Source organism: Nipponia nippon, unplaced genomic scaffold (assembly GCF_047370975.1).
Source record: "Nipponia nippon isolate SJK-2023a ecotype South Korea unplaced genomic scaffold, ASM4737097v1 scaffold_4, whole genome shotgun sequence".
Lineage (NCBI taxonomy): Eukaryota > Metazoa > Chordata > Aves > Pelecaniformes > Threskiornithidae > Nipponia > Nipponia nippon.
In genome coordinates, this window is record NW_028262358.1 from 20,483,418 (window position 1) to 20,508,251 (window position 24,834).

Below are 24,834 nucleotides of genomic sequence, written 5' to 3' on the forward strand. Positions count from 1 at the left end.
GATTGTATTTCAAGTACACTAACAGGCAAAATAGTTCTCCAAGATCATGTGTGTGTGTACATATATATTTATGTATATATATGTATACACACAGAGCTAGGCACAGCTAGGCTTCATGTTTACCCTTTCCACCACAAACTGAAGGTCAGAATTTCTTACCTCAACTTAAAAAAAAAAAAAAAAGAATTGGACTTTACCAATATTACAAATTGCTTCAGATCCAGGAATCAAGCTGGCTTCTTTTTAGCACATTCAGCAGCGGTAAACACTGTAGTTGTCTGAAACTTTTGTTCATGAAATATGAGACTGAGCAGAAAGCAGCGTATGTGCCTGTAGGTGATTTAACCTTGCAGGGCTAATGCTGAGAAGACTTTTTTTTAAAATTTCTTATTATAAACTAAAAGACTACAACTTCAAATGCATACAGTGAGCAGAAATGCTTTTTGATATTGTCGTTTTTCTCCCTATAACTGTATTGGAAATACATTCTAATTAGATATTTAATTAATTGGCCAATTGGCTTCATTTCCTCTCCGTCCAAAAAAAATTCACTTTTTAGGAAGGGAATCAAACAGTTTCCTCACAGTTTGAAAGATGACTCATAACCTGCAGCTGAATCAGGACATGTTTGAGTGGTCCTACATAAGCTGCCTTTCTAGGGAGTTCATGCTGCTGCACTATACTGTAGGCACAACCACAAAAAAAACTCTGAAATTTGCTGCTGGCAAAATGATATTGAACTTTGAAAAAAAGGAACAGGTACTGTCAACTTGTACTTTTTTAGAACTAGTAATATATTATCCAATAGGGCTGTGAAACCTTATTAATAGGCCAGGATCCCATTGTGATGTACAAGATGGTAAGAGGCAACCTGCGCAGTTTAGGCTCCATCCTAGAAGCTACTTGGTATGGACAGATTTCTGCATCTTCTTTAATTTGTCTTAAAGCCAATATCACAAGAACCTGAATGTCATGTGTTGCTCACATATAGAAGATGGCCCCAAACCATCTGCATCTAGGCACCCCATGCAAACCTTCCTTTTTAACAAGTTACTGCACAGCAGCCAATTCCCAGCTCGTTCCTTTTGGAGGGCACAGTTAATATTTGTTCAGCCACAAGCTGATATTAGGCCCCCAAGTAAGGTTTAGAGACAGAAGTCTGCATTGCTCAAGGCAGGCATAGCTATTTTTAAGGCCAAGTTCACCACTGCAATTCTTCCAATACAATTCTTTCCAGACACGGTTTGAGCAGACTTGCTCCTAATGCTTCCCCTGGAGGTTAGATTGCATGGCACGCTTGTGGGAGGCAGAAGCGCCAATGCCACTCACTCTCCCAGATGCTAAGAAGTTAATTCGTACTATAAGATAGCTGTAAAGGATTTCACGCTGCATTTGGCATCTTATGGGGATGAGATTCTGCAATTGTTTAGTTCTGAGTCAGGGAAGTAAATAAGGTATTTAAGGAAACCCCTCTCATTTCACTGATTCTTCTGCCTAATTGTGCATCAAACATACACCATCCTCAGCAAAGCCCAGAGTAGTTTCCCCTTCATTGGTTGTAAAAATCTGGCCTGGACCAGGAAGAGGAAACTCTTCCAGATGTTGCACATTGGGAGAGCACCAACTTGTCACTGCTACAGACCTTCTTTGATCTCACCGGGGGTGGTGGGGCACAACAGGGACATCAGGACTCCCACCCTGCCACCTTTTCAGAAATACTCTATTCTTCACAGCATGCCAGGAACAGCTAGGGCAGCAAGAAAATCTGGGGTAGTTGAAAAAATGAGGACTTCAGTTCTAACCTTTTCACCTGCCTCCTCTGAAGAGCCATTCCACAGATTTATCACCATTATTTCTACCTTTCCATGCAAAAGCAGAAGTTATAACAGCATAAGGCATACACCTGTACCAAGGAAAGCCTCAAAGAAATAGATACAAAGCAGGTCTGAGTGTTCTACAGTCTCATGTTTTCCTGCATCTACATTTTCTTGGAAGAGGAGGTTCTTAAAGCCTTTTTTCCCTGCCTTGTGCTCTCCCAGTTTTGCTTGTTTTATACATAGGTACCTAAGGCTGGGAGGAACCTTTCAGGCCAGCAAATTAAACCCTCTCCCACAGAATGAAAAGTAATTTGTAAGAGAGCTAGGCTGAAGATGATCTCGAGAAGGCTTTTGCTCATTGTTCTAGAGGCTGAGGCTTTTGGACTCTCTTTTCTATATGCACAGCAGCAACTTTTTCCTCTTTCCAATTTAAGCACCTCACAACCCTTTTATTTTATCTTTTCTTCTGCAAGGGAAATCTTATCTCTCAAGTAAGAGCTCTTGGCTCAAACAGCTTTTCTGCAAAGTAGCATTTAACCTGCCTCACACTTCCTCTTCAAACTTCACTTGCGCAGGAAGAGCAGGACAAGCTTTTTTTAACCTCTTCTCATAAGAAATGCAGCTGGATGGGAAGAAGCAGGTAATCCAAGATTTTCTACTCCCTTCCAGCTTAAATGCTCTTTCCTGAATGTGGCAGCCAGCATAACAAAGATCAATCCTCAAGAAAGACTCAAGTGGTACCTCACATACTAATACTAGGTTTTCCCTCCTCATTGGAAATGCCTGGGCTGGCACACTGGGTGGATCACAGTTTTGCACCCATATCAGATCAGCCAGCTCAGGTGCTTACAGGTCATCACACCAGGGGCACTTCTTTATAGGTGTTTCTCAAGTCCCTGTATCTTACTTTTACAATTATATTCATCATGGCACTAAATCATAAAGCTCAAGTCAATACAAAGAGTAAAGTGCTGCTCTAAGATATTCAATCATGCTACAGATTAAACTCTTTCCTTTGTTTCTCTGTTAGCTTATTTCCACTGAAGCAAGAGCTGTTATGCCAATTCCTTCTGCAGAATATGCACCTGCACAAAGAAACTATGTCTTGGCACAGATAATCCACAGGGAACCAGGAAAGTGTTAGTACCTTCATGAGAGCTTTGTTTTCCTAGACTTTCTGCACATCTCAGAAATAACACAGAACCACAGAAGTTCTTCCTACTGCTTGCAGTATGCAAATGCTGTAAGAAACCCATGAGTCACTGAGTTTCCCAGGCACACCACCTTTGGTGTCATTGAGGCTTCCATTTACCCAGCCTCCAATCCACAACAAGCAGGTAACCCAGCAAACAGCTTGAGCTGCGAGACACCCAGCCTCCAGCAAAGGCTGGGCATGCCTGTCCTTTCCAGGACAAGGAATGGGCCAGAGAAAGGACTCACCTCCTTGCAGAGTTCCTAGGGGACTTCAGTTTCCACTAGACTCACAGGCAAATCTGCAGCAATACCTGTTAAGTGCTGGTTCAAATTCAGACCTTCAAAGAAAGGGCTAAGAAGGAATAGCTATCCAAAAGTTCCTGCTATTCATCAAATCTTCTCCAAAAGATAGGAATGGAGATCTCACTACCCTTCTGTCAACCCAGAGCTTTTGCCCTCTTCTGGACACCTTATAAGCCCTTGCCTCTCCCAGGTGTGGTGGCTTGGGTCTACTTAAAGTACTGCAGATCATTAACTCTCTACTGTCTGGCCAGGCTTTGCAACCCACATACCTCAAAAGCTTTCTTTCTCTGGCTATGTTCTTGGTTTCCTGAGGACATTAACAAGCTTCAGAGACCCCAAGATACCTATGTGATCTGGGTGAGTAGAAAATGAGCAAAAGAGATAAATAACACAAGAATGGATTGCTGAACCAACGCTGAGTCTGGCAGGACCTTGCAAAGCACTTAATGCTGGCATTTTAGTCTAGATGGGAGTGTTATGTAATGGTGTAAGGATCAGCTCAGCAAATCCCTATTTATTAATTAACTTTTCTGCCTTGTAACGTGTGTGTTTTTAGGTGACTGCTGGCTCCTAGCTGCCATTGCATCTCTCACTTTGAATCCAGAGGTTCTGTACCGCGTTGTTCCCAAGGCTCAGAGTTTCCAGAAGGACTATGCTGGGATCTTTCATTTCCAGGTACCTATATGATCAGAGTATTTAGAATAAAAGAGGAAAATGTTAGTATTTAGCTAAAAGCAGATTTTTTTGTGCTTGGCACAGGCTAAATATTCAAGAATTACAGGGTATAAGTGAAATTGGTGGGGGGGAAGGAGGGAAGAAAAGAAGAACATAGTTAAATAATATTATGTGCCACCTGCTCACTGGCTAGGTTCTGCTGTCTTAGAGCTGATAGGGCTCTGGTGAGTTATACAGTTCTGTAAACTGAGACAAACTGTTATGCCATGTGAGTCAAGTCAAGCTCTGTCACTGCCAACTGTCAAGAGTAAATTCAGGCTGATGCAGTTTCTCCTCCTTCCCCTCCCTCCTTGCTCCTTTGTCTGGATTTCCTTGCCTGCAGACCCCCTGTGTTGCAACAGAGGCAGCCTGCTTTGACTAGAGGTTAGGCTCAGGTGTGAGCAGTATGGATTCACTCTGCAAAGCTAAAGGAGGTGTTTTGGTGAGGACAGATGTTATAGAGCACATACCTCTCTCTTCCACTAGCTCATCTCAGCAGTGGGGTTGTCTGAATTACCTTCTTTCCTTTCAGGACTGCATCAAATTGTGGAGTAAATGTTTCTAGTGTCTGGGCAAAAAATTAGCATTAGCAATGTTTCACACATTTCCCAGTATTTTCAGAAGGGATTAGCACTATTGAGTGCTTCCCTGTGGGTGACCTCTCCTTGCATCATTTTTACAGTGGCATTGCTGTTTTTTCCAGTGGATTGGACCTTAAAAGAGACTTTAGAGTATCCTGTCTACACACTAGCTTTCTGGACTCTCCACCATGTAAGCTCTGCATGGAGCACAGTGTTCTAGATGTTCTGTGCAACAAGTTGCTGTTAATATTACCTATCAGCAAAATTTAATACAGCATTAAGAAGCCTGCTCAGTGCTGGGAAGAGTTTGCCTCTATTACAAGGGAGAGGAGTCCAACATGGGAATGAAACCTTGCAGTGACTTACCCAGGGGGAGCTGATGACAGGTGAAGGGGTAGGATGATGGTAGTCTGGAGCACAGCAGCCCTCATCATGTTTTCCTTTCTTCTTTTCATCAGTTCTGGCAGTACGGGGAGTGGGTGGACGTCGTGGTGGACGACAGGCTGCCCACCAAGAACGGGAAGCTGGTCTTCGTGCACTCGGAGGAAGGCAACGAGTTCTGGAGCGCGCTGCTGGAGAAGGCCTATGCCAAGTATGGTGGCTGAGCAGGAGGCAGCGCTCCTGGGTTTGCAGAAGTTGACTGCCCAGGCGGTTGTGGTGTTAGACACCACGCACTTCACTCAAATGCAGCCTCTGTTCCACCCATTATTTACAGTTTCCTCTAGGTCCATAAAGGGTATTGCCAACCGTCTGTTTCAAGGGGCTTTACTTCTGGTGCCCCAGGTTGCACTGATGATCACACAGAACGAGAGATACTAAATTATGAACCCTTCTTTCTTCAGTCCCAATGCTTACAAGTGGAGATGGCCCCTTATATAACTCTTGTCATCTCCCCCACAGGTTGAATGGCTCTTATGAAGCTCTTACAGGAGGGTCCACCATGGAGGGCTTTGAGGATTTTACTGGAGGCATCTCTGAGTCCTATGAGCTGCGGAGGGCTCCTTCAAACCTGTACCAAATCATCCAGAAGGCTCTGAGAGCTGGGTCGTTGCTTGGCTGTTCCATTGATGTAAGAGACTGCCACTGCTTTCCTCTCCTCGCTCCTATTCTCAGGGCTCTGGTCTGTATTGTAACAAAAGCTCGGACCAATGTTAGACATAGGTAGGAAGGTCTGAATTAAAAGCATAGTACAAGTAATGGGAGACTTTTATTGATTTCAGTTATAAAAAACTTTGGATGAGGTTCTGAATAACCAACTTGTGTCATGCCTCCCTTTTTACAACACAGCCTGTGATAATACTTTGAGCCATGAACTGGGGACTGCTCTTCCTGAACTCCATTTTCGTTCTCTGCATATCTTTTCTCATTAAAATTCTGTGTAATTTCAGCTCCAGACATGCAACTGCCAGAGACAAACTCTTTGAGATACTTTGTTGTAGCCTGTAGTCTGATTCTGGCTTTGGCTTTCAATCCTAAAGATTATTGACATCAGTAATACAAATTCTCTCAAGTTACAGATGATGTTTGTACATGTTTTGGAAACTACACACCTTTCACATCCTGTTTTATTATCTTGTTTAAAATCCTGGTTCATGGCATATAGGATTACCAGAGTTGAAATTTTGATATGCTGGATCTCAGCTGAGGCAGGCTAGAGCCAAACTCACATGAACACGTCTTTGCAGGTGACTGGATCTGTTACCTGAGCTGGGAATTGGATTTAGATTTAGATTTCATTGTATGTTCTTGAACTTCTGCTGTGCTAGGACTGCATATTTAGGGACATGAAACTGTGGAGGAGAACTTTTGCTGTGGATTTCACCTCTATTTAATACACTTTGCATCAGGAATATTGATATTCATTGTGCATACCACTTTGGATATCTTCCCCTGTATTAATTTGCTCATGAAAGCTGTGTTTGTACACAACATATAGTCCTAAATGTGTATACTTTTATTGCCCCAGATAACTACTGCATCTCAAATAGAAGCAATCACAAGTCTGAAGCTGGTAAAGGGACATGCTTACTCTGTCACTGGAGCAGAAGAGGTAAGCCAGCCTCTTCAGGACCATCATACAAAACAGCTTGGGGTTGCACTACTGCAGTGCCTTCAACTCTCTAATGTCTTTCTGTGACTGACCAAATAAAAATGTTGCTACCTTATGCATCCTTTTACACACAAAAAAAAAAAGTATCTGTAGTACTTGGGTTGAAACCTCTGTACTGGTAATGTAAACTGTGCAGTCTGCAACTTGTGTTGTACCAAGAGACTGGAATACAAAATGTAAAGGTGGGCCAAGCTGTTGCTGAAATGGAGGGTATGGAATGGAGAAACAGGAGAGGAGGCAGCTGTTTCCCCATGTGTTCCTACTGCATGAGGTGGGAGCGTGGACTTTGCCAATCAGCGTTAATGGGAAAGGGGTAAAAGCCTCTTTCATTAACCCCTCTGTTAGTATCACCTCCACAGTGAGCTCTATATACTTCTGCTCCTCTGAAACTGGAATCATTACAGAGGTGTCCATGCCAAATAACCTCTTTCCAACCTTGCTGTATTGTGCGACGTCTCCTGCTTTTGAGGATGTAGATATTCTGCTGTTTTGTAGCTGATGTTTTTCCGTGCAGGTTGCTGTCATTATATGAAATGGTGAGTGCTGCAGCTAATGGCTCACTTGGTGGCACAGGATAATGTAAAATAAGGGTGGAAGGCATCTAGGTGTCTTTTAACTATTGCAAATTGTAATAGACTGCATCACTCAAGTACAAATCATGTTTTATCCTGCCTGAAAAGCAATTGCCCTGTGATGATTGGAATAATGGAAGTGCTCAGGTTCTGTTGTGGATCTTTTAGGTATATTACCGAGGACGGCCAGAGAAACTAATGAGGCTTAGAAATCCCTGGGGTGAAGTGGAATGGACTGGAGCTTGGAGTGATAAGTAGGTTTTTATATGCCCCTGCTTCTGTCTCTTCAGTGTATTTTGGTATCTTTTATAAATTAAATTGGGACTATGCAGTTAATCCAATCACAAAGCGCATTTAGGAGAGGTACTAAATCAGTTGGAATAAAACACTATTAATTTATTAGCAAGGTTAGATATTGATCCGCTCTGCCCAGCAGACATTCTTCCCTGCCTCAGGCAGAGCTTTCTAATAAGAGACCTGCCAACGTTTTAATTGTGAGCAGCCCAATGCAAGCCATATCCATGTTATTTTACAAGATGACTTTTCTCAGATTGATCCTACTGATGGTGCCAGGACCTTAGTAGGATATGCAAACCAATCTCATTCCTGGGAAATACAGCAGGGCTAAACCGTTGTGCCTCTGCTTCAACTCTAAGGTTTCTGTGCTCTAAAACAGACCAGTATTTGGTTTTTAATTGAGAATCTTGAAAAAATGGGGATGTTGACTAAGCTAGGGACCCAGAAGTTTGAAAATCTATCAGAAACTGTCTGGGCTTCAACTACCTTGGAACCTCATGAGAATGGCAGTGACAACACCTCTTTTATTTTTATATTTAGAATGGCATAAATTCTACTTTCATTTGGGCCATGACGTTTTTTCACGCAATACTTTGAGATTTCAGTTTCCTGTCCGGACTGACTGCAATACCGGTGCTGATGTTGTATAACACTTAAGGATAGAAACCAGAGATAAACATTAGAATTATTCTTACCTTTATTAGAGCTGTTTTGCTCAGCCCCAAGATAAGGTGCTTCAGGCATGCACATGTGCCATATCCTGATTGTCTTGCACCTGTTTTACCATGGGACAGCCCTGCTGAGGCAGGTGCAGAACTGCACCGTCACGGGGGAGCAGATCAGAGCAGAATCCAGCTGGCTGCACAGTAACATCAGAATGGGAAAGGAGCAATGCTGTTTTCTGCAGTACATTTTCTAATCCCACCTTTTTGCTTTCTTGTTCTTTGGTGACCCCAACAGTGGTGCTTGTATCATTTCCCTAGGGAGATTATCAGGCATCCCAACAAATCTTACAATGGAGAAGCTCTGCCTGACTTTCAGGCTGTGTGTTACCTAATCCAGCCAGTCTGCAATATTTGTACATCCTGGCACCTGGCAGCGATGATTCAATTTAAGGCTTATTTGTTGCAAATACGGTTGCAGTCTGATTCCAGCCCTGTATAGTCAGGTTGCAGTGTGTTCTGCCATTGGGAGGGGCAGAAGGTCTAGTTGTTGAAATACATACTCCTTTATCACCTGTAACCGAAGACAGAGCCTAACTCTCTGATCTTGTAGAATAAAATACAACAACTGAACAGCTTGCTTTTGTGCTTTGTCTGCAGTGCTCCTGAATGGAATTACGTTGATCCCAAAGTAAAACAGGCTCTGGATAAGCAAGTAGATGATGGAGAGTTTTGGTGAGAATCATTCAGTTAGCTTAATCTTTTGGACATTTTATGTGCATGTATGCTTTTTAAGCAGTCTTTTCAGTTGGATGGAGAGAAACTGCCAGCACCAAGGGGGTTAATAATGACATGTGTGTGTTGTTAGCCTCTTGTTTATCTCCCTTCCCATTCAAATATTACCTTTTATTAGAGCTTGCATAACTCGGTGCTTATCCAAAGTATAGAGACCAGATGGTAATAAAATTAATGAGGTGGCAAGAATGAACCTCAGCTGCTCTGTATTTTGAGGTTTGTTTTTTTGCCTAAATGCTACACACTAATGAAAAAGTTTAGATTACCAGCTTGGGAAAAGTCTGTTTACCCAGACCTAATGCAAAGCCCATCCCAGTTAGCTGATTATATGGATCAGTACTGAATCCATGTCACTCTCTCCTAGACTGAAAAGATAAATGCCCACCATCTTTCAGTGCAATCAGCTATATGCGCCATAAGGCACTGAGAAATGAGAACAGACCTCTGCTTGCGGCATGAAGTGATCAAGGTCTGTCACTCATGCAAACCTACTAGGAATGGTAAAAACAAACATTAATGATAGAGTTAAAACACAAACTGAGACCATTTTTCTACGGAGTGACTCTTTCGTAAGGGCCAACTCTTACTCCCATTAAATGGCATCTCCTTGCACATTTTGTTCCACCCATTTTAGTGAATTTACTTATGAAGTATGATCCATGAGGGATCGCCCATGGCTGGGCATGACAGAAAATGGTATGACTGAGCCCATAATGTGTAACAGCCATTGAGAAGAACTGCCTCCAGGAGATACAGCTCATTCAGGGAGTGGGAAATTTTGTTTCCCAAAAGCCAGTTCCAAGCTTCAGAGTTCAATTAAATGGGGCAGCTCTGTAGTACCAATGTTTGCTGCTGGGTTGGGAGAGACATCCACTCACCTTAACTGTTGCAGGCTGATGGACTAACTCTGGTCTTTCTGTGCACCAGGATGGCGTTTTCAGATTTTCAAAGGCAGTTCACCCGCCTTGAGATCTGCAACCTGACTCCCGACACGCTGACAAGCAACGAGGTCAATAAATGGGACATGATTCTGTTTAATGGACAGTGGCGACGGGGTTCGACTGCTGGGGGCTGCCAGAACTACCAAGGTGGAGACCCGGCCAAGTGGGCACTTGGTGAAATACCAACACAACAATCAAAACAAATACTTGTGAAACAGAGGGGGCTTCGGTGGGAAGGGCTTGGAGGTGCAGCTCTTTCTGCAGGGTTTAGATAGTAAGCAAAAGCTTGGCAGCCTAAACCAAGATCTAATTCACACTTATTTCCTCGTGGGGGATTACCAACCCATTAAGCAGTTAATTCATGGCTGTATTCGGGTTTTTTTTCCTGTTTGCTTTTCCTGCTTACACGGCTTTTGCTACTGACTGGACTAATCCTCTGAAGGACTGGGTAGGCCAGGAAAGTGTCACAGTTCAGTGGCAGTGTTGTTTCCTATTCATTTTCAGGTTAGACCTCTGGAGAGGCTGTCTGGCATTTGGTCCTCTTGCAACAATAATAGCCTTGGCCAAGGACGTTTTCTGGAGATAAATGACTGGCTGGAATTAACCATATCAGCTCCTCCCTGTTGGTCATTACTCCCCAGAACATACCTTGGCGCTTTGATTTGCCATGGATCCAACTGATATTCAGCATAGCTGTGAAAACATAAAAACGTATAACCTAATGCAAAAGACTGGAAAAACTCCAGGCAAAAGTCCTTCCAAAGAGATATTCTCTGTAATTCTAGTGACAGCCATCTTGGCTACAATGACAGCAAAATCTCCTCCTTTTTGTCTTGCCTTGGGAATTCTTAGCGACATACTGGACTAATCCCCAGTTTAAAATCCGTTTGGACGAACCAGATGATGACCATGAAGGGAGTCTGAATGAGCCGTGCTGTACTGTACTGGTGGGGTTGATGCAGAAGAACCGCAGGAGACAGAAGAAAATGGGAGAAGCTCTGCTTAGTATTGGTTATTCGCTCTATCAGGTAAAGTTTGTTCGTGGTTAAAGGCTTTGTTCCCTGTTCTGTTACACTGGAAAAAATTGGCAATGTGCTACATCTTGACATTGAGCACTACACTTCAATAAGAACTGGATTTTGCAAGATGATTCAAATCCATCTCTCATTTCTTCCTGACCTATGTAATATGGGAAGATTCAGATAAATTCAGCCTCAGGTTTTGTCCCACTTTAACAGGAGAGCAGTGTAAAACTAGAGGCAATAATGTAGCAACAGTCTCATTGACAGCCTTCTCTTACAAAATCTGAATGGGGGCAGACTCAGGGTGCCTGGCAATTCCAGTTAAGTGTTTCTGATTACAGCCTATCGTTAGTGCTCAGTAGTCACTTTCTTTTTTTTTATTATTTTTCCCTTGCATTTGAAAATTGTTTTGATTCATTGTCTACCATGCTAGTGTTCTGGTTCAGTAATTTTTAGTTTTTTTTTTTTTTTCTGATTCTCTGAGTGTTGCTTCTGTCTCTAAAAATATAATGCAGGGAAAAAATCTGCAGTGTCCCCTCTAATTTCTGTGATGTGAGGGGAGAGAAGCAAATATAAAAATTTCCAGCCAGTATTATTCCCAATATCATATATGGAGAAAAGCAATTAAATGTTGTATAGATTTCACTGGATGAAGATCATTAACCAGCACAGGTGGGAGCAGATGGGAATGGCTGATTTTTGCCAATATATCTTGTGCAGGATGGTTCAAAACTAGCAAAGGCTTTCCCTAGTGCCTAAGTCTCTGTGTACACAAATGATTCTGACTGAGCACATTTCTGAGTTGCCATCTGCGTGGTGCCAAGCACCCTGGCCTATTGGCATCCTGAATTTGCACATTAAGGATGTTTGCTCATGTCACAGTACAACCCTGGAGAAGTTAGCAGAGCTTTTGTGCTTTACATCTATTTCATCCCATCTGTCTCCTCTGTGATCTTTTCCATAGTAGGGTAGACTTGGTGACTCTTAACAAGATGAAGACTTTCTTTTGAAAGACATAGCTGTTAAGTCGTCTCACGTAGACATCCAGCTATGATCCAAGTTACTTGGGTCACACACTGCTGTAGGTTTACATCATTGCAGCTGATGCTGTGGCTGAGGAGGTCCAGTTAGGACAGCATGGATGATGACCTAAAGCAGATCTCTGTGCAGGAGAAGGTGAAAAGACGTATGTTCAAGTCTACCTGCCCTGCAGAGCTTTTAAGTCATGTAGCTCAAACTGCCTACTGACAATAACTGTAAGTGTGCCCATCACTGAGCTCCTGACCTTCTAGTATGCTGGTTATAAGGAAAAAGACCTGAGGTCTCAGGGGGACAACTCATGCCCCAGAATCATTGTATGGGCAATATTTTCAAAAGCTCTTTTGGGACTTGGGAGGACACTCTCTTTGAATCTCACTGGAATCTGTGCTCTCAAGACAACTAATTGTTTTTGGAAAAGCTACCTTATATTTGGAGGTACAAATTAACATAGCAATTTAGTTAATTTAGGAAGGGCTACATCTTGAAATTTGTTACTTGTTATAATTGCCTTACAACAATCTCATCATCCTTAGGCAGATTGCTAGTGACAGTAGCCTTATATTTTCATCATATTCCAGTTAACGGTAGACCAGTAGATTTTAGGTCTGCTGTAATGAATTCTCAGTTTGTTTTTGGTTAACAAAGTGGGGTTAACTTGACTTTCCTGACTGAACATTTAAAGGCTTACCCAAATATTTCCAACCAATAGTATCATTTACAACACCATATCAGGAGAAAAGCAATTAAATGTTGTATAGATTCCTCTGGATGAAGATCCTGTTTTTCCTTTCAATAGCTCTAGCACAAACTAGAACTTAATGTATAAATGATACTACAATATGTGGTTGTAAATGAAAATGAAAAAAGGTGTCTGAAGGAGGCTTTATCTGATTCCCCCCCCCCCCAATGATAGATGCGGGTATGTAGCAGCCCTTTAACATCGGCTCTTTCTCTTCCTTCCAGATTCCTCAGGAGGTATGTAGTCTCTGCTGAAGACTTCTAGCCTCTAGATGGGCACCTCCGTTGCACTGGAGAATTTAGCTACCAGGAAGACTTCTTCCTTACTAATGATAGCTCTTCTGGAGAGCTTTATTCTTGGATCACTGGACCAATATCTGAAGTTCTGAATAACCACTTCCAAATGACTGGGGCACAAGGTTTTATTACAGACATCTGAGTCCCAATCTTGACTTCGTTTATACTTGTTGAAATTTGGCTTCCGCTAAGTTTGTATAATAGAGGTCAGCATTTGTCTATTTAGTACAGGTGAAAGCAGAACAGGGTCTCTGCGCTCTAAAATTGCGAAAATGTAGCTAATGTTGTTTTGAAGAAATGCCAAACTCTGTGGATCCATTCCTTTTATAGTTCTGAGCTGGGGCTCCTGGTAATGAACAAACCCCGCTCAACCTTTCCTAATCCTCCCAGGTGTCAATACAGAGGTAAAGAGACTTTTCATTCCTGAAGAAAGAGACCCCAGGGGTGTCTGGCAGTAGGAATAGCTTATACTCGTTACTAAGGTCCAGCAGCCTGTGCTGCCAATTTTTCCTTGGCTTTTCAGCCCTTTTCTTCTCTCTCAGTAAATGAATGTGTGGTCATGTAGCAATTAACTGTGTTCTTTTAACAGCCTTGCAGATGCAAAGGGAAAATGAACTTTATATATTGAAAAAGATACAGATCTGGCTTCTTAATCTTTGCAGTCCCACTTAGCTTAAGATTGAGTGGGGAGAAAGGATGGGGTTGTTGAATAGATACCAAGTCCAATCTTACTTTCAGAACAAAAGAGGAAAAAAAACCTGTATTTTTCTACAATTTACAACAGAAAAACTGAATGATTATAAAATGTTTGATAACATCTTTGTATGCTGTGATCTTAGACAGCCAGAAATCTTATCTCTATGCAATGTTCCCCACCCTGTGTCAACCACACCGCACTTTTTGTGGATCATTGAATCACACTTTTTGAAAGACATCCCTGTGGAGCAAAAGTCATGAACAGAGGTTTAAAGCAGAGATGTTATTCTTATACTACTGTTTCTTGTTACATTGGTGTTTTGTTTTGTGAGCTATGCAATGTTTCACTTGCTTAATAGTATATTGGTATTAAGGAAAAGTACTATTTTCGACATAATCCGAAGGAATACCCTTAGTATTGCTAATAGAAGTCGGGTAAATCATCTAATGTGGCCCCAAAAGTCTCACCCTTGCGACTACTACTGTGTTCTGTTTAATATTATTTTCTGTCTGTTTAAATAAATCAGAGACTACAAGTCCTATGCAATTAGGAGATCTATCCCATACCATAAATTGCTCAAAAACATTCTGAAATTTAAATTTGTTCATGAGCCTTTGAAAGCAAAAAATGCTCAATACATTGACGACTTAAGTACAGCAGGTACTAGTTTGGCCAGATATGAGCACACGTTATGATCTTTTTATTTATTTTATATCACAGACTGTAAAGAGGCATGTGAAAAGATAATCTTTACAAAGGAAGATGCTTTCCCCTTCTAATTATCTGCCTGACTGTTTCCCATGGCAGAACCCTGGTGGTTATCTTTTACGGCGTCACTCACAGATTTATTATTTTATGCTAAGAAAAACTTGAGATGGCTTTAAAGCACTGAAACTGCAACAGGGCAGCTGTATTACCAGTGAATTGTCAAATGGTTTCTAACAAAAACACATTTCCCACAGCTGGAAAATAACACAGATATTCATGTGAACCGTGCTTTCTTCGCAAGGAACCAACCGGCAGCCCGGTCTGATCCTTATGTCAACCTGCGTGAAGTCTCCAGCCGCATGAAGTTGCCCCGGGGAGAGTACCTCATTGTGCCGTCCACTTTTGAGCCTTACAAAAATGGAGACTTCTGCCTGCGAGTTTTTTCTGAGAAACATGTTAAAACACAGTGAGTATCTCCTCTGTAAAGCCTCCTCTTCTGCTGGTGAGGCACATAAAGGAAAAGGTCAGGTGTTGCACCCACATCCCGTGCTCTATCTTTTCCCTTAACCAGCAATATAGGCCCCTTTCTAGGATGTATTTTCTTATGTACTCTACTGTATGTGGCACACGCACATCCATGATAGAGAGTCATGGCTCTTCAGATGGCCTCCAGCAAGCACTCAAGTGGTAACTAGATCCCTCAGGTCTGTGAAGTAGAAGTTCCCACAATTTATTAAAGAGTGGAGGATTTGGGAGTATGACGATGAGGAGATGGTTTTAAAAAGGATTGTATCGATAGCAGCCATTGAATGAAAAAACAGGTGTCTGGATACAAGAGAAGAACAACAAGGCTGGATTTCCCAAGGAAAATATCTTCAAAGAGGTGGGACAGACAGAGGTGTAGGAAGCAGGAAACCTGAGAGCTTGTTCTGTGCATTTGGTAACACCTTATATTAGAACAGCTTCTTTTGCTAATGATTTTAAGGGCAAATGATAGATTTGTCATTTCTTGTTGTTTTATTTTTTTCTGTTTTTCCTTAGGATGATTGGTGATGTGGTGGCTGCAAAACCATATGAGGTAAATGTCTTAACTGGGCAGATTTTTTTTTTTTTAACAGACTTTTCTTTCATAATGTGGGGGCAAAACAGGGATGAGATTTTTATTTTTACCTTGAGCTGAGATCACAGTATATGTTTGTGCTCAGGAAAAATATTTTTTGGTTATCAGGATTCTTTACGTATCTCCGTGGCTTAGTTTCACGTGCATTTTCATGTACCTGGGCCCATATAGAACAGAAACTTCACCCTTGTAGACTGGGCTGGAACACATTAAATTGTCCTTCCATCTAGTACAGGTAGAAGAAGGTGGGGAGGGCACCGAATGATCCTTTTCATAGAAACAAATAGTCTTTCTGAAGCCCAAGAGAAATTGCAAAAGCAGACTTCCAAGGAACTGCCGAATTGCTATGGCCAGGTACAGCAACATTTCACTGCAGCTGTTTTATAAAACTATTTTGGTAGCAGAAGAAAACTTTTTCATCAGTCTTAGAAAGTATTTACTTCCAACTGAAGCCAGCCCCTGGCTGGTCGTGATTTAAGTAGTGACTCTGTTTCGCCATTGCTGCAGAGCAAGTGCTCATTTTCCATTGCTGTAAATAGTCCCCTGTAAAGCTGCTTTACGATATCCACAGCTTGCTTTCTAGAACCACCTTGTAAACCACGCTCTCGGTCATCTCTTTCCTCTAGCCTCACGTCGATAACAAAGACATAGATGATGAGTTCAAGACTCTGTTTCAAAAGCTCTCCGGAGAGGTAAGTGGATTGAAGTGAAAGAAAAAGACTGGGACCTCTCGGTTACGATTATGCAAATATTTGACTTGCCAGTTCCTTTTACTGTCTAGTCTTCCAAAAATCAAGCAATTCTCCCCTTTTATTAACTCACAGTTTCAGTTCAATTTATTTTACAATAGAACAGTTTTAGTACATTTTTCCTTTTATTGGTGCAAAATGTGATTTGTTCCCTCGGTAATGCGGGGCATGGAATAACTTTGAAAACAGTGGTGATGGGAATGAGGACTGTGAAAATATTATCCCATGGTGAAATAAACTACCTGTGGAGTTAGTCTATAATTCTGACAATTGCCTAGTTGGCCAGTTCCTTCCTTTTTGTTTAGAAGCCCCGGGAACTGGAAAAACTCTTGGCTGAACTTTCTCTCTATTTATTGTATTTGACAAACCTCAGTATCTACAAAGCCCTGCTGCGCCAGCCTGTGGCTCTCACGTCAGATTTTCTCTTAATGAACAGGTGGCCACTGGCACCGAAGAGGGAAAACATCTCATTAGTTAGAAAGACCTTTCTGAATTTTGAGAGGGCAATTTTAGTATTGTTTGGTTGCAGTTTCCATAAGCCTGGAAAATCTCAAATGCTCTCCTGAACCTCTTCAGCTGAGAAAGCAGGCAGTCACCCAATTCAGTCAAACCTGTTAAAAAGTTATCATTTACCAGGTTATGTCACCATGGCACCTAACAAACGCCTTATTTCCCGTTTGAAAAGCTAGGATATATTATATGGTTTGTGAGGACCTCCTCCATGTGATGTCTGATAGTAAATGTAAAATGATAGAAAAAAATTAAAGGTTTACATGCCTTAGATAAGGGTTGGAAGGAAAATAGTCCCCAGATGTCTGACAGCAAATGAATATAGTTTGTTTCAAATAATTTTTGTGTTAACACCTAAAATACGTTTTCTGTCCAGGACTGTGAAGTGACTGCAATTGAACTTCAAACTATCCTAAACCGTGTTCTGGCAAAGAGTAAGTAATGTTATGTAGTTCCCATTGAATGGAGCTGAGAGGCACGTGCTGAAATGGCGAGACATAAAGTTGCTCTTTGGCCAGAGTGAATGTCTGTGCCTGGGTCCATCAGCACGCAGATGGGATCTGTGCTAGCAAAACCCAGCTCTATCAGCTATGGGTGATGAAAAACTGAGTTTTTTTCCACTCCCAGCTGAGATTCTCCTGGCTTGTTGAACCTTTAATATGGAGGGGAAAAAGTACCACCTGATGCTCCCCTTCCAAGAGCTGCCAGCTGATGTCCCAGAGCGGCACTATATTCCCTGACCCTTCTTGGGATGACCACCATGGGAAGGTATTATTATGCTGCTGCATAACTTCTGTGGACAGATAGAGGCTTACCACTCCCAAGAACAATAGCATCCCCTGCCCCAGCGCCAAAAAAGCCATGTTAATCTGCTGAAGGGAAATAGTGGAAGAAATGGCAGAGCATTTACTTTGCTAACAAGATTTTAAGGTGGCTGACATCTCCAAGGTTGCCTGCAGAAAAATATTTATCTAAAAGTACTTCTGACTTGGATTTTTACCTCCTTTTTATACAGGAAAGGATGTTAAAAGTGATGGATTCAACATTAACACGTGTAGGGAGATGATCAGCCTTTTAGATGTATCCTTTGAACACCATTTCATCACCTTTAAAGTCTCTGGATCTCCTTTGCAAAAATTCCTGACAAGATAGGCTAAGTTTACACTTCCGTTGTCCAGGTGCATGACTAGAGGCATAAAATGCAGCAAGCACCTCTATCAGCTCAGGGTGGCAGAAACCTGAACCATTTAATCATCGGCTGCTTCTCTCACCTGCTCTGCATTTCTCATTGCCTAAACTTTTCCCTAAAAATAGCAGGGAGGAGAAGCAGGGACTTTCTGCCTGGATGCATCTGTTTCAGATGCATACACAGCGTGCTTGGCAGGAGGCAGGTTTTAAGCATAATCTCAACTTCCATCTCTAGGTCAGGTACTGCTTATAGAGCACAGACCTCAAAGCAGCAGAGACAGGCTGGAGAGCTATGAGTACATGCTGTGCCTCCCTCCCTTCTGCATAGCTTGTAGGACACGAGTGCTAATAAGCTTTGCGTAGCCAAGGGAAAAGGAGAGGTCAGCACATCTGCCCAGTACACCTTTGATGTGCTGGGAAGGTAGCCAGTGCACTGGAAGGGTCAAGAGTCATGCTGCCAGGATTACACTAATGTTGGTCTCATGATGTGGTTGTGTTGAGGTCAGCAGGGATTAGCTGTGGATCTTGTGGGTCACTGGCTGTTAGGAGAAGTGATGCCTTTGCCCTGCACTCAAGAGCCTGCCAAACAGGGCAACTCAGTAAGTCCAGCATCATGGGAGTCAACTCGTTTCTGCATAATTTTCCATAGGAAGGGATGTTCAAGGTCCTGAAGGACATGGGGGAAGACTCTGTAGCCTACTATTGACTCTCTGTTCACTTGCAGTTCCTGTCCCTGCTTTCCAACACTTGTCCGCTGCGAGGCCAGTCCTTTGTTTCCCTAAGGGCTTTAATCTACTGCTAACTGTACAAAATGCAAGTGGATCTGGTCATGCTTATATATTTAGCAATCCCATGTATAATTCCTTGAGAGTGCAGTTAGCCTAGAAATTCTTGGCATGCCTTTAACTAAGCGAATGTAAAGCTGTGGGCATGTCTGTGTGAGATGGAGATGTACTGCAAATGAGAATGAATATGGCATTAAGATGACACTGTGATGGGTGATTTGTTTTTATCAGAACTGGTTGCTCTCCAGTTTTGCTAAGGGTAGAGGAATCCTGATTTTTGAACCATGCCTTAACATCCCCAGACCAATGGGACCGGCACACTGGGACTTGTAGAATTCAAGACACTTTGGATGAAGATTCAAAAGTATTTGGTAACATAATATTTCTGACTGTCTCCCCTTCCCTCTCAGCTCTGAAGCACATATCCAGAACTGAGACAGGGTTAAGCCACCACAGGCAGATATACTTGGAAGCCTTCCTTCTCATGGCTGGAGTCTGTTCCAGGGCTCAGAAACACCTCTAATTTAAAAGGACACAAGCAGATCCTCTTTCACCTTGGCCCCACCACTCTCCATAATTTGCAATACCTTATGGAAAGCCAGATTAACCCTCTTTTATTGCTGGCAAAGACAGCTGTCTGCTGCCTGCTGTATTAAAGCTCATATGAACATGTCTGCTGTTGTGATATGTTACATTGCCAGCTGAGCAATAGCAGACACAAGAAATACATATTTTTAGGACCTACAAAAACCTGGCTTTGTATTTTTTAAATCTTGTAGAAGTGCTGAATTATTTTTCTGACAGAGGATTTAATATCCCAAGACGTGCACCCTGAATTAAGCAGTCTAAAGGAAGGTCAAATTTGGACCTGCTTTGACAATATCCCTTTTGGGCAAGTCTGCTGCTACCATGCTTGTTGCTGGTCAGCACAGAGCATCTGTCCTGGAGTTTCATGAGGAGATGTTCACCTCTCCTCCAGCCAGAGGCACCAGCTCTGTCCTGAGGCTGGTGTTGGCAGAGCAAGCCCTGAGAGCCTATTCCAGTCTGAGTTGTAGGTCTGGGTGGCTTCTAATTCTGGATAATAAACCTGCTGGCAGTAGGAAGCATCTGTCATCTCATCTGAAATATTAAGCAAAACGGACTTTGTCTGTTGCAGTGTTTGCCAAATGATAGGATATTTTCTTCAATGGCCTGTCTGCCACTATGTAACATGAAGGCAGGCAGGCTGCCAGCCCATGGGAACGCGTTTCCCAGTCTGCCTTGCTTGCCAGTAGCTGCTTGAAACATTTCCCTTGCTCATTAACATTTCCAAGAGTAGGAGCTTGGGCTGGTAGGGGCAGCCCCTGTCCCAGCCATCAGAAGCCTGAGGCTGTGTCTGCACAGCAGAGTGATGGTGTGGACACAAACAGAGGTAGGCACGAATGCCCTGGCTTTAATCTAACTACGGGAGCAGGGAGGATGACAGGGCATGGGCTGCAGCGTGGGCTAGCAAACCAAGGTTAAACCCTAGAGGATCCCTGGTTATTTTGTTCTGGCTGCTACCTCCTGGCGAGCCTTGTGTTACCATGCCTTCACTACCGTTGTTACCCAGCCATGAAAGCCAAAGCCTGCCTGCCTGTGCTTGCACCGTCACATTGCTGCGTGAGCACACATTGAAAAGCCTTTTCCTCATTCCCTCATTCCTCTGCTGCAGGCGATCTATAAGAAAGTGGACGTTGACTACTCTGGTACCATTGACTCCCATGAGATGCGAAATGCCCTCAGAGAGGCAGGTGAGTGTGCTGCCTGGGGACACTGTCAGATCACTGCAGTCCCCCCACCAAACATTGGAAGAACAGTGGAGCCTTTAATGGCTTTGCTTCCCTCCTGTCTCCTAGATCACAGCGTTGCCAGTGCCATTCTCCCTTGCTGACAGTCACATACCGCTATGTCCTTTTGCTGCTATATACATCAAACCCCATCCTCTGTTCTGCATTATGAACCACTGATATTTTTGTCCATGCTGTGACCATTGCTTATCCATCTGATTATTACTTGCTCTATTTTTGGCCTCATTATTTCCTAATCTAATTGTCCTCTTTCAGAGCTATGCCCAAATCCTCTTTTTCCTCCATTTCCTCCCACCACCTTTCTCTACACTAGAGAAGGTGCAAGCCTGATCAAGGCATGCCCCAGTGATATCCTCTCTGATGTGTGCTATTTGTTTTTGGAGCAGTGCTTGCCAGCTCAGGGGCATCTAGAGGAGCACTGTTTTTTTGATCTGTCTTGTGCTCAGTGGAGTTTATGTGAATGATCCAGAGACAGAAATAGCACTAATATGGGCCTGAATAGAGCCCAATGTGTTATGTGAGCAATTGGCTCTGCTGCAATCACTGCTATTCAGCTGCAGCACCAAGACTCACTAATTAGGGGTTTATCTGGGGAACATAGGACTGGTTATGCTGTGAAACAATGTGAAATATGCAGTCTGACAAAATGCTGTGGGAGAACTTTATGCCTCTCTTCACCCAGCACAATGGGCTTTGGAAAGGACCCACAGCAGAGGTGGGTGATGGAGTCCAACAGACCTTCTGGGAGGAAGAGTCCTCAATTCTTCACCCAGGTCTGCCTGCAGCTGCAGCAGTCCATGTGTAAGTCACATCAAAGACAGCGTATTAACCTGCTGCGTCAGTGATTCTTGTGCTTCCCATCCCTTCAGGTTTCACACTCAACAATCAGGTGCAGCACAGCATTGTCACCCGCTATGCCTGCAGCAAGCTGACCATTGATTTTGATGGCTTTGTGGCCTGTATGATCCGCCTGGAGACCCTGTTCAGTAAGTGCCTCTGTTCATCAGCCAAGGGGAGTTCCTGAAAACTTTGGGGTTTCATTAAGTATTTGCTGTCTTTTAACTGTGAATGTAGCAAATTGCATGGAAATGTGAGGGTTGCCAGCAAAATTTTGTCTGTTGGAGAAAGCAGCATAGTAATAGCAAAAGCCTTTCTGTCTGAATGACCATGGAGCACGGGGGACATGTTTTCATAACATATCATCCTCTTCTGCTTTACAGTCATCTACACTTTATGGTCAGTGCTCTGGCCCCCAAGTTGTCCCATCTCCTGTAAATGGTACCATTTATCATTTACAGTCCTTACTCAGACCTGATTTACAGATTTGTCCCTGGATCATACCAGATGCTACCGCATCAGATTTTATAGTTGTCCTGCTGCCAACTCTCAGTTTGCTGCTGTAGATCTGACTACTCCGCCCGATGAAGCAGCTTAGAAATGACTTGTAAAAGGAAAGAAGAACAGCTGTAATATTCTTTTACAGAACCAGTCTAGATTTCCAGTAGATCATGGCAAAAAGCCAGACTTCTACATTTTTTCAGACTCTGTGGTTGATACCCAATGTATTTTCCCGCTCTTCTACTTTTCAGAAGTGTTTCATGTCCTGGACAAAGACAAGAGTGGAGTCATTCAGCTCTCTCTGGCTGAGGTGAGGCTGGTCAGATTGAAATAACATCTGGTTAAGCTACAGCAATGGACAGCACTAAAATATATTTATTTAAAATCATTATTATAAATGGTAAACTCAATAGTGTTTCAAAGGGAAAGTTTGTTTATGTGAAAAGGCTCTTCAACTTGGAAGGATTGTCCAAATTAGTAGAATGAACATTTACCTTAAATGAGAAAAAAAGTAAAGATATGTTCAAAACCCGTAAGGTTGCTTGAGAAGATGCTTACACAGTGTGTTTCACTGTCTACTTTCAGAGGGCAGTGGTCAATTCATTAGAAAACACACAGCAGGGAGCTGTTCTTGTCTGGCAGAGAATGTACTGATCAACCTGCCAGAATTAGAAGAGACCTTTTAAGATGCCAGGCCTTTTTCTTCCCCACATTGTTTTCAATGCAAATTTCTCCTGTTGAAGCTGTAATAAAAACAATCAGCTTGAGTCTTCCCTTTGCAGAATACAAATATATCTCAGGAAACATCTGGAAGGGGCCCCAAGAGGTCCATCCAATTAGTTCTCTCAGGTGAAGACTGACTCAAAGGGAGGAGGATGGCTAGGAAGCCTCGTGACCCTCAGTCACAGTTAGTTAAATCTAGCTGAAATTGTACATTGCATTCTCTGACCCCAGAATTTTTCAAAGGTCACACAGCTTGCCCTGGAGAACTGGTCTTCCCTCAGAAGAGACCCCACTTGCAATGTCTGAGGCTGATCCTGGCAATAAATTTCCCCAAAGTTCCAGAGCAGATGGATTCTGCATGTACAACAGATTAAAATGCAGCTCCAGCCTTTCCCAGCTTGTTCTCCCAGAGCTGTGGTGGAGTGCCCTGGTGGCATCCTGTGGACCTTCCAGATGGTCTGACTCCTTGTTCTGTTTCTCCCTCAGTGGCTATGCTGCACACTGGTTTGAACCACAGTTGATGAATTCAGCAGAGACCTCGGAGGCTCTTCTGAACATGGAACCACTCATTCGGCTTCTCCATGTTACGGAAAGCAGAGAGAGAAACTTGTTTTTATTACTGGCAAGTTATTTTAAGCCTGCTAAAAATGAAGTGATCTCTTGTCAGCTAGAAAATAAATACGCTCTTGGACCAAAAAAGATAAACAAACAAATAAAACAAACCAACTCAGACTTTTCCTGCCCAAAGAGTATTTCTGTGTGTCACGCTGAAATGTCACAAATTTTGACTTACTGCAGATGGGCCCAGGTGGCTTTGGTTTGACTTCTGACTGAGCATCAAAGTTCAGCAGTGTTCAAAATCTTGGAAGTGATCTCCATTGCCTGCAACATCAAGCATATGTTTCACAGAGAAACCCGTGCTCAGAGCCTGGGCAAAATTTGCACTGCTGCTCTGGCTACCTCCCTTCCCAGCCAATTGTCCACTTTGGCTGTGCCAAGTGCCCGCAGAAGCATGAGAAGGGTGAGGAGCTCGGAGGCAGATGATGAGCTGCTGAGAGCACGGGGGAACTGGGCACAGACACAGCCCCGGTGATGAACAGGGAATTAGGCAAACATGATGGCACTCGTCCACGAGTCTTGGCTGAGTCTTCCAGGAAAAGGAGCAAGGATGGAAGGCCATAGGCAAGTTGCTGCAGTTATTTCAGCTGAGTTTTTCTCCTGTGAGTGCTTGTCCATATGTCTACTTCTGTGCCCAAAGGTGAGGTCTGGAGTTTTAGGAGGTGAGTGATTGGAGCCCAGAAGCTCATGAAGGCAAGTGTGAGGGGAGGAACAAAAAATGCACATGTAGGGGGTCCAGGAGATTAAGTGTGCGAGGAATGTACTAATGTCGATCACAATTTAAAGAAGAAACTGAACCTAATAGTTGCTGGCTAACACTGCTATGCTTTCCTAAGATCTTGTAAAACCTTTGTCCTTAAAAAAAAAATCCCCCTGCATTTAATTTCATGGTATTATAAAGAGTAATAACACAACAATGCAGGCAAGATAATCTAGCCATCTTTTTTAGCAATTGGAAAATATTTCTGTAACTCACCGTAATGATCTGATGAGATGACATGTTTTGACCCTTCTCCCTGGGAGTGGAAGGAGTGCAGGCAGAGATCTGTGTCCCCAAGGCAGATGTGGGGCCAAGGCTCCATCCCCCTCTCTCTTCAGTGCTGTTTGAGAGGGACCTTTCTTCATGCCTGCTTGATCCTAAGCTCTTTAATCAGGAAGAAAGCTGTTGTTCAGTTCCTGTCTCCCAACACAGAATACCTTGTGACAGCCCCCAAGCCTCTGCTTAATATCTCCCAGCATTTCTTCTTGGTGTTGGCTACAGCTGTCTAACTAAAAGGGATGTATGACCTGTTTCAGTGCATGGCTCTCTCTTTCTAACAGATGGTATTCGCTGCTCTCATTTAGAGGTCCTCTCCCAGTAAAAGAGAAATAAATATTTTTTAGTTCAGGTTGCAGGGTAAAAATAGCTAGCAGGAGAATCATAGGCTTTCCCCCGCTGTTCCTGTGCACCTATTGCTGGCCATGACATACACGCATCTGTCTTAG

General features: G+C 42.9%; 1 protein-coding gene across 3 annotated transcripts in view; it reads left to right on the forward strand.

Annotated features, from left to right (window-relative positions):
* The window catches only part of CAPN8 (calpain 8), a 30,599-nt gene extending 7,136 nt beyond the window's left edge, over window positions 1-23,463 (forward strand). For 2 of the 3 annotated variants that reach the window (XM_087773829.1, XM_087773828.1), the window contains 19 exons: window positions 3,871-3,989; window positions 5,068-5,201; window positions 5,510-5,678; window positions 6,576-6,659; window positions 7,460-7,545; window positions 8,911-8,985; window positions 9,973-10,133; window positions 10,839-11,014; window positions 13,013-13,024; window positions 14,744-14,955; window positions 15,531-15,567; window positions 16,236-16,301; window positions 17,245-17,302; window positions 17,884-17,948; window positions 19,144-19,212; window positions 20,535-20,613; window positions 21,540-21,656; window positions 22,260-22,318; window positions 22,975-23,057. In XM_087773829.1, coding sequence (XP_087629955.1) covers window positions 3,871-3,989; window positions 5,068-5,201; window positions 5,510-5,678; window positions 6,576-6,659; window positions 7,460-7,545; window positions 8,911-8,985; window positions 9,973-10,133; window positions 10,839-11,014; window positions 13,013-13,024; window positions 14,744-14,955; window positions 15,531-15,567; window positions 16,236-16,301; window positions 17,245-17,302; window positions 17,884-17,948; window positions 19,144-19,212; window positions 20,535-20,613; window positions 21,540-21,656; window positions 22,260-22,318; window positions 22,975-23,037 — 1,841 coding nt within the window. In that variant the 3' untranslated portion in view covers window positions 23,038-23,057. Of the gene's footprint in view, window positions 1-3,870; window positions 3,990-5,067; window positions 5,202-5,509; window positions 5,679-6,575; window positions 6,660-7,459; window positions 7,546-8,910; window positions 8,986-9,972; window positions 10,134-10,838; window positions 11,015-13,012; window positions 13,025-14,743; window positions 14,956-15,530; window positions 15,568-16,235; window positions 16,302-17,244; window positions 17,303-17,883; window positions 17,949-19,143; window positions 19,213-20,534; window positions 20,614-21,539; window positions 21,657-22,259; window positions 22,319-22,974; window positions 23,058-23,217 lie in introns of those variants that run through there. The other variant, XM_009472524.2, reaches the window with a different exon arrangement.
* Window positions 23,464-24,834: the final 1,371 nt, after the last annotated feature.